General features: G+C 42.8%; 1 protein-coding gene across 2 annotated transcripts in view; it reads left to right on the top strand.

The window, feature by feature from the left end:
* The window catches only part of LOC112558696 (double-stranded RNA-specific adenosine deaminase-like), a 30,151-nt gene extending 12,738 nt beyond the window's left edge, over window positions 1-17,413 (top strand). The window contains exons 1-11 of one of the 2 annotated variants that reach the window (XM_025229293.1): window positions 5,525-6,706; window positions 7,884-8,031; window positions 8,209-8,359; window positions 9,162-9,348; window positions 9,851-9,944; window positions 10,789-10,950; window positions 11,141-11,205; window positions 11,393-11,563; window positions 12,671-12,800; window positions 13,058-13,165; window positions 13,388-17,413. In XM_025229293.1, coding sequence (XP_025085078.1) covers window positions 6,409-6,706; window positions 7,884-8,031; window positions 8,209-8,359; window positions 9,162-9,348; window positions 9,851-9,944; window positions 10,789-10,950; window positions 11,141-11,205; window positions 11,393-11,563; window positions 12,671-12,800; window positions 13,058-13,165; window positions 13,388-13,640 — 1,767 coding nt within the window. In that variant the 5' untranslated portion in view covers window positions 5,525-6,408 and the 3' untranslated portion in view covers window positions 13,641-17,413. Of the gene's footprint in view, window positions 1-5,524; window positions 6,707-7,883; window positions 8,032-8,208; window positions 8,360-9,161; window positions 9,349-9,850; window positions 9,945-10,788; window positions 10,951-11,140; window positions 11,206-11,392; window positions 11,564-12,670; window positions 12,801-13,057; window positions 13,166-13,387 lie in introns of those variants that run through there. The other variant, XM_025229295.1, reaches the window with a different exon arrangement.
* Window positions 17,414-17,530: the final 117 nt, after the last annotated feature.

The following is a 17,530-nucleotide window of genomic DNA, read 5'->3' as shown; positions in this document are numbered from 1 at the left end:
GACCAGTCTTTGAGACCTATGTTTTGAGACGCCACTACTTCTAGTTTCATCATCTTCACTGTGGATCTTGGTTGTCAGCCACCCAGCGAAGACTAAGTGTATGTTGACTATTTGTTTGTCGGTGTGAGAATCATCAGGAAGAGAGGTCACACGCAATCTACAAGACAATGACTTATCGTCGGATATCTCGACATGATGTCGTCCCAGCGTTTTGCAAGGCACGGACAGTGCCAACCAGACCCTCACCCTCGACAGCATCCACCCCAGCAACTGGGTGCAAACACGAGCAGCGAAGGAAAGCAGAGTAGAGCTATTGTCTGCACATTAATTCAGAGAAAGTCCTTAGGGTCCATTTTATGGAATGCAGAAAGCGTCCAGTGGGAGAAATCAGAGCTGCAGCCCTTCGTAATAAACAAGAAGATTACAATCAGATGCTCAGTCTCACAAGCCATCATCTTCCGCCTGTTCACTGAACATCGCCGACTGCTCACACATGTGTACCACGCCCCAAAAAGAAAATGATTGAGACATTTCACTTAATGTTCCAACTTGTAACTACTTGGACACTGCACTTCCTGTCTTTCGCTCAATTAATTTGTTTTAATTTGGAGTGAGAATAGACATTTTCCCACAATTCTACATTAATCATTCAAATTATCAAATAATTTTTTTTCGTCGTCTTCTTTAAACTCCATCTTTGCCTGGGGCGTTAGGAGTGAGATAAGTAGCTAACCCGGTCATGCAGGGCTAAGGTTTAAAATATAAAAAAATTGGGTCCTTTGATAACACTTTGAAGTGGCGTGTCGAGGGCGGCCTGGTCAAGGAATAATGTACCAGCATTCGAGAACCCTCTTCACGTCAGCTGCCATGTCGATTGATGTTTTGATGGCTGTAAAGGCAAAGTACAAGGACGATCACAAGATAGTCCGTGTGGATAAGTGGGGGGAGGGGTATGGAGTGGGTGTGTGGGTAAGAATATATTGGATGTTAGACGTTGATGCAAGATCCGCCATGTAAAATAAATCACCAAAATCTCGCTCTATTGACCTATCACCACGGCCATGCGCCGCCTACCGCAGGTTCAAAGATCACAGGTGATAGAAATGACATCTTGGGGAGATTGATGAGTCAGAACTATTGTATCTAGACTTGACCAAAATGTGACCTGCATTCAAACGAGACCGCAGGTGAAAAACAGTTAACACGATTTATCTCCGCTGAGGACAGGTGGGACGTGCGTCAACAGAGGATTCAACATTTTTACCTTTTCTATTTCAATTTTTTTTTTATTTTGACTGAACTCCAGAAATGTTCGTAGGTGTGTTTATAAGAAAAATCGTTTGGTTGATGCATAGCGTATTGCATAGCGATTATCGTCAAGCAGGTGGCGCTACCTGTCCTCTCGCACGCAACCACGTCACACTAGCCGCCGTCTGCCGGTCTCGCGCTAGTTACGAAGCCACTCTGACTGCCACCTGGCGGCCAAGTGTTTGGCCTGCCATCCTGTCTTTGGAATGACAATTAGCTGGCGATTGTGTGTCTCGTGTGCAAATTTTGCTAATCACAGACTTGGTTGAGTTGTCAGACCAGCGGACATTTCTCACAGACTGGTGTCAGGTTGAAGGCACACAGAGCAAAGGTTGGCAGGAGACAAACATTTTCAGAAAAGCATTATTAGCCATTGAACTGATTGACCGCCAGGTGGAGCTAGCTGGGATCGCTACCGAGGATTGTGACCCTGACCCTCGTAATGTCTCCGCCATTTTGCTCACCTCATTTATTCTGCTCTCTTTTCATAACACTCAATGTGTATTCTGGTTGTGAAAATATCCGTGTTTGCATTTGTTTGCTGCGGTTAGACATTCGTGCGCGTGCATACGCGTGTGAACATGATTGGGTGGACACTGCCAATGCTGCCTGTCCTGTCTTTCAGTACTTACAGCTACTTGTCAGTATACGCTACGTACATGTACATGTTATATACATTTATAATCATTGAATACATCGTAGCTGGAAGTGAAGACAGACAACTCAAACATTATTGAAGCCTTTTGATAATTTTTCATCTCGTGTAACTGGTAGGATGCAACTCCTATGACATTAGTACATGCTTTTATCTATCACAAGAAATATGAGATCTTTCATGACAAAAAAGCACACCGTCGCAACCCTGGTTGACCCGTAAATGACTTTTGGTATAGACTGAAAGGGGGGGGGGGAATACATCACTATGCAATCACAGGGCACATATACCGATGGATAAGTCAGTACCTCATCAACAGAAAGGCCAGAGTCCAAAAGAAAAAAACATCAAAGCAGGAAGAAAACCATCAAGGAGGGAGACCATGACCTGCAGGACTACAGAACGCAGCAAGAAATCCAGAAGCGTTAGTTCTTAACAAAAGGTGGAGGGGGTGCCATGGAAACTGTACAAGCGGGCAGACATACAGGACACAGCAATTTTCTTCCAGAGAAGACTGGTATGTCCAGCTGAAGGAGCAAACGAGGAGAACAATACTGCTTGTTCCGACTTGCCGCTTTTTCCCAGAGACCAACGGGAGGGATGACGACACGAGTATTCATCGCCTTACAAACGCCATGAGGGGTGAACACAATGAGCTGCTTTAACTGGTCTTTTGTTTGCGAACCTCTTCAGCCATTTTGTTCGCTCCACCACTGTCGTTTGCCCATATTTCTTTGGGTCAATCAAAAGAAAACAAAGAAGTCTGTTTTCCGTTCTAACGGCACACAGGTACCCCAGTGGGGCTGTGCTGTTAGCAAGGCCTGTTCTCCGAAAAGTGAGAGGGCGAAGGGCAGAAGGTTACTGAGGTAGATGCGGGCGCAACCCCAATAAATGTTCCGCGTGACATTAAAATGGTTAAACTGTAACACTTACGGACCCCATAAACAGTAAATTATAATGACACTGGTATGTTGAACTAAGGTTTCATTAACATTAACATTTCTATATGGCCATTCCTAGGTGCAAAAAGTTTTAATCAGCGCCACAACTTTTTCTTATTTCCAAGAGCCCCAGACAAGAGCTGAACCCAGGACAGTCAACTTTCATTGTATTGGTCAGGCGCAAGACCCTGTGTGTGTGATGGAGAGATTTGTCAGGGAAAAAATGTAAATTAAGAATGCCCACCAACTCTGTCTTCCATCTGTAAATCCAAGGTCTTCTCTAGTTTCTCAGAAGCACGAAAAACAAAGTGGATTCGACAATTAACCGATCGATAGCCATCATTGATGACTTCACCGCATTGCTCGTTCGCCACGAAGATAAAGATGGAGGCGCAATCGGGAAGCGAGCTCAAGACGCCATCATCTGATAGCCACAGATTGTTCCTCCTCGCCAACCCCTCCTTCCACCTCCCACTGCATGCTGCAATGCTCGTAGAGCTCACGAACACACTTGCAATTGCTGATGCCGTACCCGGGGTGGGATGGCATTTCCACGTTGAAGCTTTTGTGGTATTACGAGTGGCTTATGGCTTACGCAGATTCGAATTCTCCAGGATTTTCAAAATTGAAGAAACATTTTGTGCAGTCAGACACGAGATGTGTTTCTGATTGTTCACAAACCCCGGACGATACAGCAAGACGGCGCCGGCTTCACCTACGTGACGAGAACGTTCTGATTACGTTGCTGGTGCGGCAAGGGGTTGTGGGAGGGAAGTGTGCAGCTGCTCGCGTGCACTTATTCTGTTGGCTTGTTCTCCTGCTGTTCAAGTGAACGTATAGTTTCGAAACTTATTCTTATCGTTAAGATTCATTTTATTATATTTATTACACACAGGTCTTACAAGTTTTATTGCTCTCTCATGACTTCCTTTCGCTCCTTCACGGCCTTGTATGGTGCGATTCTTTTAAAAGCACTGAATTGATCTCATTATAAGGGTCTTGTCCTCCATGTATGGGTGAATAACTCCCCTCAGTTTTCAGGTGGTCTACAAATACCACTATACACAGAAAGTGGTCAAACTCGTGAGGTTACGATTGTCCATATGTAAATATGGCTGAGACTCCGACGACGAAGGCATGTCCTGTTGTCCGAGGGCAGTATTTGGATTTCATGGAGATATGTCTCTCGAGAACGCTAAAATGGTTATTTGCCCCATTTGTACATACGGTATATTGTTCTGAATTCATTTTAAAATACTGTTTTGCTCTGTATTAGCACTTAAAACGCAGAGAACAGTACACAAAGATCAAACAAAACCATCAGCTTAACAATAGGTATACATGGGGCAGAAATAAATAAACAACAGGTGGTGAAAGATTAGCACCTCAGGTCAAGGACGACAAACATGGAGCATATATTATAGACCCATGACACTAGCCCCTATAGAAGAGAAACAGAGCGAAACATGAGATCGAGATGTCAGAAAGTGAACTAAAGGGATGGGAGGCCATGTTTGGTTGCTTTCTTCTCAAAGAGAACGGGGTGGTGATAGCCAGTGCAATTTGAAAATCGAACGAAAATTTTATTTAAATGAAGAATAACCAGTTGATAGACATTTCTTCACTTGTATGCAGACAGGCATAGTCATGGATTGATTGATTGACTTTTTGATTGATATTCTTACAAGTGGGTGGTTGAGGTTGTGAATGTGTTTTATGTTTGAGAGTACGCGAACAAAAACTAGTGTTTTGACAAGCTTGACATAGGTGTGCCACCCACATGCTTTTTAAATGGTTTTTCTGTCTTCTCTGTGTGTATTATCGTAGACCTCAGGCGCCTAAAACTTTTCGATGCGTGATTAACTTACCCAACGGTCCTGAATGTAGACAACCCGGTACAACGTGCCCAGACAGAACTGGTGGAATAATGTGGGAGCTAGTGAGCGAGGAAAAGTGAGAAAACTAGAAGAGAATGAACGAGAAAGTTCAAGCGAGAGAAAAATATAGGGGTAGGAGGGGAGAGTAGAAAATTAAATTCTTTATGAGACTAAACGAATGGGGTTAGGGAGTTAAAGGGAGGGGCACGGAGAAACCTTATCAAAGGAGGAACCACGTGATTTAATGGTTCGTGTCGCATTTAGGTATGACTGTGATCGCGATGCACCGATAAAAGGCTTAAAAGATTCTTAAAAACCTAAAGGATCCAAGCCCGGTAGGGGGAGAGATGTGAAAATAGAATAAAACAAATAGCATTAAACTTTTTGTTAATAAGAAGGGGAAAAGAGCATCATTTCCAGAAAAAATCCACTTGGTCAATTCATGCTGACATGATACAACGGAAAGTAAGGATATAAGTTAGTGTCATGCAATGTTTTCTGAGAAACTTGGACGGAACTTCGTAAACAGAATATGGTAAGTGATAAAAGATTAACAAACATGTAGAAGCTGCACACGATCCACAATCTCAAAGCAAAACTGTAGTCCAGACTTCGAACACCTGTGACGTGCCATCTGAGGTGAGATCACTGACAACAGTAAACTTATCGGCCATCACACACAAACGGTCTTTTCTTGGCACTGGGCGATCGGTGGTAAGGGAGGGCCATCATAATGAGTGGGGAGGAAAAGGGGCTGGGAAGTGACAGGGGATGGCCGCGACAGCAGAGCTATGGCATGAGCGGAGGAGTAGTGAAGACGGAGTTCTTATCGGAAAGTCAACGAAAGGAATGACGAGTCCTGTTTAGCTGTTGTTCTGAGAGAGAGAGAGTGGGGGAGGATGGGAGTGGAGGACACCTAGTCGATTTGTTTCGAAAATCAAACAGCTTGCTTCTGACAGCATGCCCAGGCCCGTTAGTAGCCTCACAATCAGGTCTCCGTTAGCGGATATACCGGTGTTTACAAGCGCTCACTTTTCGTTTCCGAGCGAGTGGAGACCTTCCCCATTCCCACTCTCCTCCCACTTCGCCAGGTGTCTGCTAGAGGTTACAGTGGTTCTACTGGCTCACCTTCTCTCGTGCATGCGCGGACTCCAGGCATGAAGTGATGAGAGGATGGCTGATCATCAAGCGCCGAGCTCAAAAGTCATCATCGCCTCGGCCTGTCCACACTTCTGTTGACCGACGACGGACAACTACGACGACAACTCTCACTTTCACCACCGCTTAGTGACTGTTTTGAAAAGAAAATTTGTAGTTTTTAGTAAGGCGTAAAACCATACACAAAAAGTAGTTTTTAATACCATCTGTCCAAGGGCTGGCAAACAATTTCGATTCTGGCATCTTTGTCTTGGATACGTTGTCGTAGTGTTGCTGCCTCGTGACTGTTCCTGATGGAGGAACATCGTGCAAGGAAGGTGTGACGTGTGTCAGAAATCTGTGCCGATAAGGACTTCGTATCTTGACGTGTGTGTCGGGTAATAGGAGAGAAGAAATACACTTCAGTTTCTTCGAAATCGTCGCACTTTCCGTGTTTCCACAGTCTGCAATATGTTTTGTTTGCCGGGTGATGCGCTCAGTCATTCCTGGTGTCCAAACATCCGCCTGCAGAAGACGTGAAAGGAGTTTCATCGAAGACATAAAAAAATCGTTTTGCTCAGGAGGCTGGTCCCAGGGTAACAACCATCTTTTGATCAACATGGAGTTTACGGCACTGCAGCCCAGAAAAAGTCGAGTAAACACTGGGCAATGTGAGATAGTCTCGTACATGGTGGTGTGCAACGCCAAGAGACCTTTCATCCGGAGACGTCGTGTCTTCACGCGGCAGTTGATAGACGACGTCGACGACAACAACAACGATGAGTTAGGTAATTTATCCGCCGATAATTAGTGGTCCAGTTAGATGACGAATTAAGTAATACATCCGGCGATGATAAAATGACTCTCTTCGATGATGATACATGAGAGTCTGTTAATCCTACTAGATTATCAAGTAGGTATTACATCTGCCGACAATTCAGTGATCCAGTTAATGACGAATAAAGTAATTTATTTGCTGACGATGATGAAGTAGATAATATATTTGCCGATGATGACGAAGTAGGTAATATATTTGCCCATGATACTAGATGATGAAATGTGATATATTCACCGATGATCCGCTAATCCATACTGGATGATAAATTGTTTAATATATCCGCCATTGACCTGGTGATTCTGTTAGACTATGAATTATGCCAAAATGGATTTGCTGATTATCCAGTGGTCTTGCTAGAGGAAGTCGGTACTAATTCGACATTGATCCTGTTAGATAATTAATTAATATATTGCTTGATTATCGCTGATCTTCTTAAATGGATGAGTTAAGGAATACATTGTCCGATGATTCAGTGGTCCTGTTGGACGCACCATCTTCTTCAAGTAGTTCTGGGACCTAGCCGACACTGTCAAGTACCGCGGATGAAAATCTCATGGTGCTTGATCTGTCATTTACCTGATTTACCTATCGTCTACTTGATGGGTGATAGTGTTATGATGTGTTCTTTCACAGTGGTTTTGGCAAGTTTATCTTCGAATTAAAAAGCATGTATGTGCACTCATCCGGCTATGTGAAAAATGGCGATACCTATCTCTACTTTTAGGTCTGAGAACTAAAATAGTATACAACTCAGATGGAAAATTCAACATTTGATCGACTCTTTCTTCCACGGTCCCGCTGATTCAATCACACAACAGACGATAGTCCCAGCACTCATCCAATCCAACAGTTTCTAAACATCAATTATCCTCCCTTCCAAAGTGAATAAGCTTGGCAGAACATCACAACATCTGCTTTTAAAAGTGATGTTCATACCTGGAACTCGGTGTTCTACCTGACACCTGTCTCACCTTACTGCAGACGTACGATCCCAACGGGAGGTGAGGCAGAGGCTCTTTGTAAAGCCAGTTCATGTCTCCTCATTGTAAACGACGTGAAAGCCAGCATTGATCTCGGTTCTCACAAAACTGCTCGTCAACACCAACTGCTTTCTCATGTGTCAACAGAACTTGAAGGGCTGGAGGGGCTTCCGGACCGCGTGCTGATGTTCGTACGGAGGGATCCAGTCAGCGTTCTCATGGAGTACGGTCAGACCCGTGAGGTTAAGGTCAGCTTCACGGATATCATTCGCTCTGGTCCGCATCACGCATCAAGGTAAGTACATGGATGGAACAGTCAACTCAAATCTTAATTTGAACTTAATCTGATGTGTGTCCGTGCTGTGCAACAGAAGCTTATCTACCACCCATAATAATTCGTACTTTATTTATTGTACGAATGATGTTCATCGTACACAGGTGTGTCTAATCTGCTCGCATACTTTACTGTCAGGTTCCACACGTCGGCCACAGTAGACGAGGAAACCTTCCCACAAGGCACCGGGACTTCCAAGAAGAACGCCAAGAAGGCAGCCTCCATCTTGGCCCTAAGGGTCATGTACGATCGCGGCATGCAGAGCCTGCGTGATGCCAACCACATCATCGTGAGTCTTGCACGTGTAGGAACGCCACAGACACCTGTGCACAGTGTTTTTGTATAGAGGTAGAACCACGAGACTGCGGGCACGTGGTAAAGGCACTTTTATACGCCATTGTTAACGGAATAAATTTGTGTGCCAATACTTTTTTACCGTTCATTGAGACTTAGGGGAACTGTCGAGGTTTGACAGTACTTTTCACGGTACTGCGCCCTAAGGTGGGTGGAGGTGGCTGCTATTAATGGCCACCTGCACTTGCTTTGATCATGATTTATTGGTTGGCCTGGTTAACGGACTGTTGTGTTTAAATTCGATCAGTGTCCCCCTTAGAGTAGGTGGGTGTTGGAAAAAAAAAAGAGAACCAATGCTATTTAAAATTTTTTTAAACAAAACAGCAGAAAAAGCAGTAGCAATAAGCAACAAAACGACCAACAACTGTTTCATTTAAAGCCTCATAAAAGGAATGATTAAAGATGATTTTATTGTCCAGAGCATGTTCAGTCACGTCCTACGCACTTCAATTCCCATACTTTCCGTATTACCAGCTTGATCAAAAAAGTTTGTTGCTGGTAATAAAAGGTCTTTCACTGGACACATATAAGTGGGTATGTTTGGCAAACCAAAAAACAAAACAAAACAAAACAAAACAAAACAAAAAAACAACAAAAAAACCAACAAGTAGAAATGTCCAACTAACGACAATATATGCGACAGTGTATGTGTGCCGTTATTAATGCCGATAGATGTGAGACGGATACGCTCGCGAGTTATGTAATGGAGAAGGTAAACATTCTGTCTGTCGGTACAGAACACGGATTTGAAGATTTTGGGCCGCAACGAGTTCCTGCCTCATGAAACGCGCGTCATGCTGGCCAGTCGCCGCGCCCTGGAGCTGGCCGAGCAGACGCAGTTCATCAACTACTCCAAGGACAAGGTGGTGGCAGCCTTCCTGCTGGAGAACCGCGGCAGGTTCAAAGTCGTCGGCCTTGGCACAGGTAGGTGATACTTGTCTCTTGCCTGTTGTTCTTTGGAATTAGTTGCTCGAGAGAATCCCAGTCTACGACTTCACATTTATGGACTGTCAAGACAGGGAGTTTTTCCGCTTTATGGCTCTAGTCTTTTCTTATTGTATTTATATTACTTTCCGTTACCCTAGCATTTCTTTTGATGCAAAAATTGTTCTTCTACTCCTAACATTGAGTGAGTTATAAACGTTTGAAGTGTGAAAGTACGGTGGCGGCCATTTTGAGAAAAGCGGGTTCAAAGATATTATTATAAAAGAGTAGGGTTCATTGTTAAATATAGATGATCAAAGCGATGATAAGACAAAAAAATTTTCGAGCGTGAAACAAGGTGAAGATCGTCGGAAATTAAGAAAAAGGATTTTATGGATGAAGTAACGCAATTGAGAGATAAACTATTGTTGGCCCTGTGTGAATGACAGATGCAGTCCTGACACTCGTAAAACACATGATGATTCTAAATACCTGATAACAGGTAACCGATGTATACAGTACCAGCACCTGGCTCTCGATGGCAGCAGAGTGATTCATTCTCACGCAGAGATCATCGCACGCCGTGCATTCATCAGGTACTTACTGAGCTAAGAACTTGTGTCAGTTGTGAACTGGGCTAATAATATTCTAATCATGTCAGGCGTGCTTACCTACATATGTATGTGCCCCACCTTCGTCTATGACTCTATGCTATCTCTCTCGTTTTTCTCCAGTATGTACGCTGCTACACAAGTTTTTACTTGTGTGTTTCGCTGTGCGTCAAACAGTCGGTTAGTTTGTAATCCTACGAGCACAACGCATAAAGCACGCCTCCACACGAGTAATGTGCTTCATCAATTCTGTTGTTGCTATTATTACTATTGTAATTCATTATACAATAAGAAATTTGTACAGCGCAATTTCATCATGCATCGGGCTGATTGCACTTTCCTAGCTACCTCCAATCGCTACCTAGCTAGTATATGATGGACAGATGGTCTCGTTTGTATAAATTCTCGCGGTTTGTCTGTGGAGTTAGAAGACGGTGCCTGTAAGTCAAGATCCGTCCCAAGTCCATCGATCTAGTTTGCAAAAGCTTTTGGTAGTAAAGATGAAGGGATAACAGTAGATAATAGCATAATGGTGGTCTTGGCACACAGGTTGTTTGTAATGTGGTACAATCCTTTGCTGGATTTAGCACAAACAATCTTAGTGGCATAGAATAGGGTTTAACACTATGTACGAGATGAGTTACACAATTTTAGCCTTTATGTATGGAGAAAAAATTGCTTGTCCTCCTTGGTTGTTCAGCACTCCGCCTATGTGCGTGTGTTTTAGTGACAAAACTATCTGCTCATCGCTGTCTTAGATGTCCTTTAAATGATTGTTTCTTTATATCTGTCTCCCCTCTTATCATCTGCCTTCTGCCACCCGATCCAGGTACTTGCTGAAGCAGCTGGCCATATACAAGGCCAAGGAGCCCCACGCAATCTTCACTCGGAGTCACGTGACACAGCTGCTGCAACTCCGCGATGACGTCAAGGTGCACCTGTACATCTCCAGGCCTCCCTGCGGTGATGCTGCGGCCTTTCCCACCATCACGTAAGGTTTTGAAGTTTCCCTTCGTCCCTGGTACTTCTAATCGCCAGAGTTCTGAGAATTGCTGGTCCTCTGTAGTCATTGAATCATTCTTTCTTCGCGTGTCGCGAGGTGCTTAACCTGACACCTGGTCCTTGGCCGTGTGTGCGCTGTTGTAAACCGAGTCAACTTCTAATGTGCATGTCTGTTGCAGAAATTTTCCGAACCGCATGCGAGCCATCCGAAAACAGGGTCAGCTTCGCACCATCATTGATGACGGTAAGTCACCTTTGTCCCGCGGTCATTTGTGTGTTTATGTGAGAGAGATGGTAAAGGCACAACTGATCAGTGTCCGAGACTAAACAAGAGAACGTTAGGACAAGAAGAGCATCTTACAGATGTGAAAGGATAACCTTCATATTTCACACAAAACCCCCAAGAATTTGAAGATGACATTTTGTCTCAGGGGAAGGTGCGATACCGACAGACTTTCCGCTTCCGGCCAATGCCAACGGCAAAGAGCGCCTGCGTGTGATGACGTGCTCAGACAAGATCCTCCGCTGGAATGGCTTGGGCGTCCAAGGAGCGTTACTCTCCAACTTCCTGGACCCAATATATCTTTCGTCTGTCGTTATTGGTAAAGTTGGGTTTTTTTTTTGTTTTTTTTTTGGTAGCAATCTACTAATTGAAGGTGTATCATTTATATTTGGATTAGATTTGTAACTGGTAGAAGATTTATTGAATAGTTTATTTCCACTTTGATAAAAAGCTCCCAACAACAGTTAAAACTTTCAGTGAAAACATCTTTTCCTAGCAGGACTGTAAGCTATGATGAGACAGGTCTCAAAAAGTTTGTTGGGATAGACATGGTCTCATCTTTCCTGTACTTTTTGTTTTTCTACCTACCAGCTCTTAGCATGGACAGAATAGGGACTACAATGTGTGTGTCAGGCATGTATCATCAACAAGAAACATTTACCTGGCCTTAAAACAGAAAGCTCACTAATTAGTTTTTATTTGTTTTTGTTTTTTTTTTGTTTATTAAAAATCGTCACTATTTGTCAAAAATAACTAACATCTTCAATATTCGCAAGTAACATTAGTAAATGTCCTTTGCGCTGAAATGCGTGGAACCCACAGGTTTTTAGTTACATCAACCAGAGCAGATCCTAATACGAGTTGAAATAAAAATGCTTGAAGAATGTTTTTTTACTTAACTTTAAAGACCCTTCTTAACTGAACAAATCTGAACAAACTAAGTTTGTATTTTTTTTATGTAATCGTCATGTAAATTCTCTGCCTAACTTGGTAAAATATTTGTCCACTGAAAATGTAAACAAAGCTAAAAATCACCCACAGTCGATGGGAAGTAACTTTAAGTAGAAATCATCGTAAATGTGTTAATTGCCTCCCCTGCAACAGGCTTTGCGTGCTTGGGGGAAAAACTAAATCATGCAGAATCTTCTCGTGCATGCTCCCTCGATGCAGGTCGTAATTCTTGGCGCGTAGCCTATAAGGGCAGCAAATTTTGCTTTCATATGATTTTTAATGCGTCTAGAGTTATACCTGAAGTTAAATGATAATAATAAATGTGCAATTTATGTAGCTCAGAATCACTCCTTCATATAAAGAACTCAGCGCTTCATATAGAAGCTAGGTACTACTTGAAGAAACAGTTTACTGATCTACGAACAAGTGTCGTGTCGTACTAACGAGTTATACTCAGCTACTCACGTGCGTGCAGGCAGCCACACGGGGGACCAGCGAGGACACGTGCCACGTGCAGTCAGCGGCCGCTTGAAGTGCGGGAGGCTACATGAAGTCCTGCAGCGGCCCTACCGCATCTGCTCGCCGGAAATAGTGTACCCACCAAGGTAGGAAATTATGCCGACAGCTTCACTGGAGCAGTCCTTTCATCCATTGCTTTGGAAGAACTGGTTGTTTGTTTGTGTGGGGATGGGGTGTGTGAAAGAGGGTGGGTGGGGTATTCCATCAAGTGTGACACACCAGTACTCTCATAATACCGACAAATATGTCACGTGACTTGTCTATATCATGGAGTCGTCTGTAGAACCTCAGTGATCACCCTTCTGTTGCCTCTGATCACGTGATGTCCATTATGCACATGCAGCTCGGACGTCTACGCGATCACCAAGTCGAAGCAGTACTGCATCACATGGACGCAAGGAGACCCGGATGCAGAGGTCCTGGACGCCGTCACTGGGGCCTGTGCCATGGAGTGAGTATTAGGATTCAGAAATCTGAGCTTCTGACTGAATCCTGACACTGAAAATCGGTCCATTTAGTTTGGATTTCATATCGTGGAAACTATAGAAAACTCTGTTAACAGCAATATGCTAAATAAGTATAATATCTATATATGGAAGACAACTTTATGAATTTTAAAGCGGCACAATGTTCTTGCTTCGGTGTACAATACTAACTCGATTGTTTATTTCAGACCGACCGCCGACAGCCCAGCTTCCCGGGTGTCCAAGCGTGTGCTGTTCGCTTGCTTTCACGACGTGTGCGAACACCTGAAAGTTCCTCACCTGATGACCCTGAACTATGCCGGGGCCAAGCAGGCTGCGCACTCCTATCAACAAGCCAAGATGGCCATTATTCAGCACTTGAAGACGAGCGGCTTTGGACAGTGGCTATCGCTTCATGAAATTTATGGAACAGACACTTTCTTTGAAGAAGAAAAACTGTGATTTTTTTAGACCACTGCCCCGATAAAAGGATGAAAAGTGTGTGCATGAAACCAGCTGGAACGGACTGGGTTGATGAAAGGTAGTGATAGCCATGACCAATAGGCTAATATGGCAGCATTCAAGTCTACGAGCCTATTTCGTGTTGGGAATGTGCAAGTATTTTGATTTAATGTTCATTTTATCAACAGCAACGTTACGATCAGCAACGGCTATTGTGAAGTTGTCAAAGAACAGCATGTTTTTGATGCTTTCAAACCAGATTACAGCTGTAGTGGTGGACAGTTGGGCTAGATAAGTGACTTCTAGGTTCTTAATCTCTAAAAGTGTCCTGTTCATTATGATTGGGATTACATGATTTGTAATAAGCTGATGGGCAATGTGCTATTCAGTCAGTGCCGTAGGCATCACATATAGAACTGGGCATCATCCCCTCCCCCGACAGTGGCCAGCTGTTTTACGATTTTGTGTGGTTCTGGCATAGAGATGCTATAGAGGTAGGTCGCCCCCTGACCTTTTCAGGTCGTTAGGGAGTGAGGTGTTAGAGACTCACTTTTCTCAGCGGACAGCGAAGTGAAGGAGGTGCCATCTCCCTCGCTACCTTTCATTTTCCAGCCCTCTGTGGAGTCAGATACCTATATATATATTCCTGCTGGGTCGACTGGGGGAGGGGTGAAGTTTGCTGCGCTACACGGGTATCGAAACAGCGCGCCTCTCGGTTCTGACGCCAGAGCTCTAAACACTCGGCTATCCGCTTCTGGCATAATGCTGGCCTAAAAACCTAACCGTGCCCAAACTAGAAAAAAAGACAAGTAGTTATAAAACATAGTCATCGTGCATCTTAGATTACCGCATTTTATACTTATTTATTTTATCAGATTTGTTCCTTTCAGCATACTTATATTGGTATATGTCTTATATTTGGCAAGAAACGTCTTGTAAATCTGTTGGTGAGCAAAGAGGAAACGAAGATTACTGGAGATTTTTTTTATTTCTTTCGCCCTAAAGATGTTTGCGTCACCAGCAATGATGATGGTGTGATATTTAATTTTTGCAATATATGTATATGTGACTGAAATGGCAGCTGATTATCGCGAAATGCTTTCATGGTGTATAATGTAAGCAACTGAATTTTTAACATATGTTACCTCTCTTTCTCTCTTGCTCTGGATCTCTCTCTCAAACAATTTGATTGTATTTTATTTCACTTTCTCCTGCGGACGTCAGAAACGAGAACTCTATTTTTCGACTGCACAAGAGGATCAGAGTGCAATCCCTTGGTGAATAATGCTAATTTCTTGGCGTGATCTAGCTTACGAAACAAATCCGTGCTGTTCATGTTCATGCTTTCCACGCCCTGTTGAACATTCTAGATCTTCCTGATGGCCTTTCTTAACCAGCACAATGTCGTCAAATGTTTAGCTAAGTTTGGTAAAGTGATGTGAAGATCAGAAAAAAATCGTTTAGGGGCAAACATTCGGGACATTGGAACTTCAGTCAACATTTGTTTGCAACAAATACATCAGCCAAAACATTCAGACTATGTGGTACTTGGAGGTTATACGCTTCGGCACTTTGCATGGTTAAGAACCTCCCTCGGGACAGAATTGCTGACTAAAGGAAGTGAGGACTGCATTGATGAAGCACTTTGGAGGACGCTCGAAATGTTGTTACAGTGCTTTTAAACTACAAGCAACCTATTAAATTTTGAAACACCACAGCATGGTAAGCAATAAGCCGTGTGACACTAATAACTATTCAAAGTTTCACTGATGGCATCTCATCCACGGTTTTTCCAAATGCCTTTCTTGTGGACATTCAAAGTGCCTCAAGTTCAGACTTTTCATACATTTCACAGGACAGTTTGCTAGTGATAACCTCTTTCGGTCTTCACACGAGAAGACGAGCGGGAAAATTATGTTATTTAGTATTATGATGAGAGACAATGTGACAACATTGTTGTTGGTGTATCTACTGCAGACGACTGGGCTTGAAGATCGTGCTTTTTATTTCAGAATCGGGAACATACGTGGAACATTAAAAGTGATGGCACATTTCAGAACAAGCTTTGAAGGGTCGCCTTTCCTGTGCTTCGATGTGGAGCTCTTTCATTGTTTTTAAAATGTAGATATGTCGCACCGTTGGGTTTCGTTGTATGTTCACGCCAATGCCTTAGCGATTCCTCCCTCCTGACGATTTGTGAGTGAAGCCCATAGAGTGAATTTGCTTTCTGTCAAACTACAGAATGGATGACAGGATGACTTAGGATTTTGTTAGTGGGTTTTCTTGCCCATTTTAGCGAAAAATATGCCTGTCGTCTCCTGCAAATGCTTTACACATTTGCAGCACACTGAAACTGTGAATCCCTCTAAATTCTCCAGATGTTTTGAATGCAATGGCGTAACACTGAAAACAAATCAAAGACTTATGAGAAATCAGTGATTAATTGCTAGTTTAGTGTTTTGTTTTAAAAAAAGGTGGCAGACTACCCTAAACTGGTCACATATTTTTGTGCGATTTCAGAATATAAACGTCCCCAAAACAAAAATTTATCATGAAAAATGGAATTTCACGAATGCATTAATGTTTACTTCCACTGTCAGACTTTGACTTAGTTGTGCACATATTTTGTGGTTAAACATTTTGAACAGCAAGCTTTCAAACTTTACATTTACATGATGGCTTAAATCGAAATCTAGTGCTCAGTACAATATCATGATATTTCCCTTATTTCCAAGAAAAGAGTCCTCTGAAGTTTGAGAAAGTTTGAGAAATTATAAAAATGTATCGTTGAAGTGCGTTTGCATGAGATGTGGCCAGTGGAGTCCGTCTCGGAATAGAGGTGTGAATATTTTCAGCACTAATCGCAAGACCGTATGCAGGTTGGACTTGATTTTACGGTGGTTTGGTGCGATTTCACGCCCGCGAGCTGTCACTCCTCTGTCCTGCGTCAAACGAGCTGCTTGGTCTTCAAACTAGCCACGAACACGACCTGACAGTTCATGGCCTACTTCAATGTTTTCACTATGGCCTAAATGCTTGACACAGAAAGATGTTTGCTTACCAAGTTTTGTTGAAACATTTTGTCTACATGACGCATTCTCCGTTGTCCTCTTCCCCATTAACATAATCATTTCACACAGCTATTTAAAAAGTATTCTTAGTGGAATAATTTCTTGAAAGCCAGGAACTCATTTAATGTGTACTTGTTGTTTATTTGAAAAAAAGTCTTTCCGTCCATGAATAACATTCCGAAGTGCCGATTAGGAAGTATTGGACGGGTTTTAAATGTACCTTTATTGCAAGATGTTCTTTGTAAACGTAAGATAAGCTTCATGCAGGTATCTTCTAAGTTATTTCTGTTTATTCTTTCTTTTTTAGGGTTTGGAGTGGGAGGGATGATTGTTGATCTGTATGATGTAATGTCTTTTGAACGCCGTAACAATTATCAAATGAGTGTCGTAGATGGTTTCTGTAAAATACGATTATTTTTCTTCGGAAACTAGTAATACGTTGTTTTCTGTTTTTTTCCTAATTGTGCACACGATGGCAGGACAGTTGATGGCGAATCCCATAATAGAGACTTGAAAAAGTATAAGGAAGTCAGTTGTTACTATCTTTACGGAGGTTGTGCTTAAAAGTACATTTGATGAGATATTTACAAGTCTCTTATAATCAAAATATGTTTCGTTTTTTTTATTGCAACCTCCTCACTAATGTTCATAAAAGTTGTGTATGATGGTGCAATAATCAATAAAATATATTTTTATTCACAATTCTACATTGTGTGTGCGCGCGCGAGTAAAAGTGTAAACAGAAATTCCAAAAACATTGACTAAACCTTGAAGTGCTCCGTTTTGGATATTGTTCGGACGGTGGTGACAATGGGAAGT

The sequence above is a fragment of the Pomacea canaliculata genome, linkage group LG3 (assembly GCF_003073045.1).
Source record: "Pomacea canaliculata isolate SZHN2017 linkage group LG3, ASM307304v1, whole genome shotgun sequence".
Lineage (NCBI taxonomy): Eukaryota > Metazoa > Mollusca > Gastropoda > Architaenioglossa > Ampullariidae > Pomacea > Pomacea canaliculata.
Note: the sequence above shows the minus strand (reverse complement) of the source record. Positions and strands in the feature narration are given on the sequence as shown.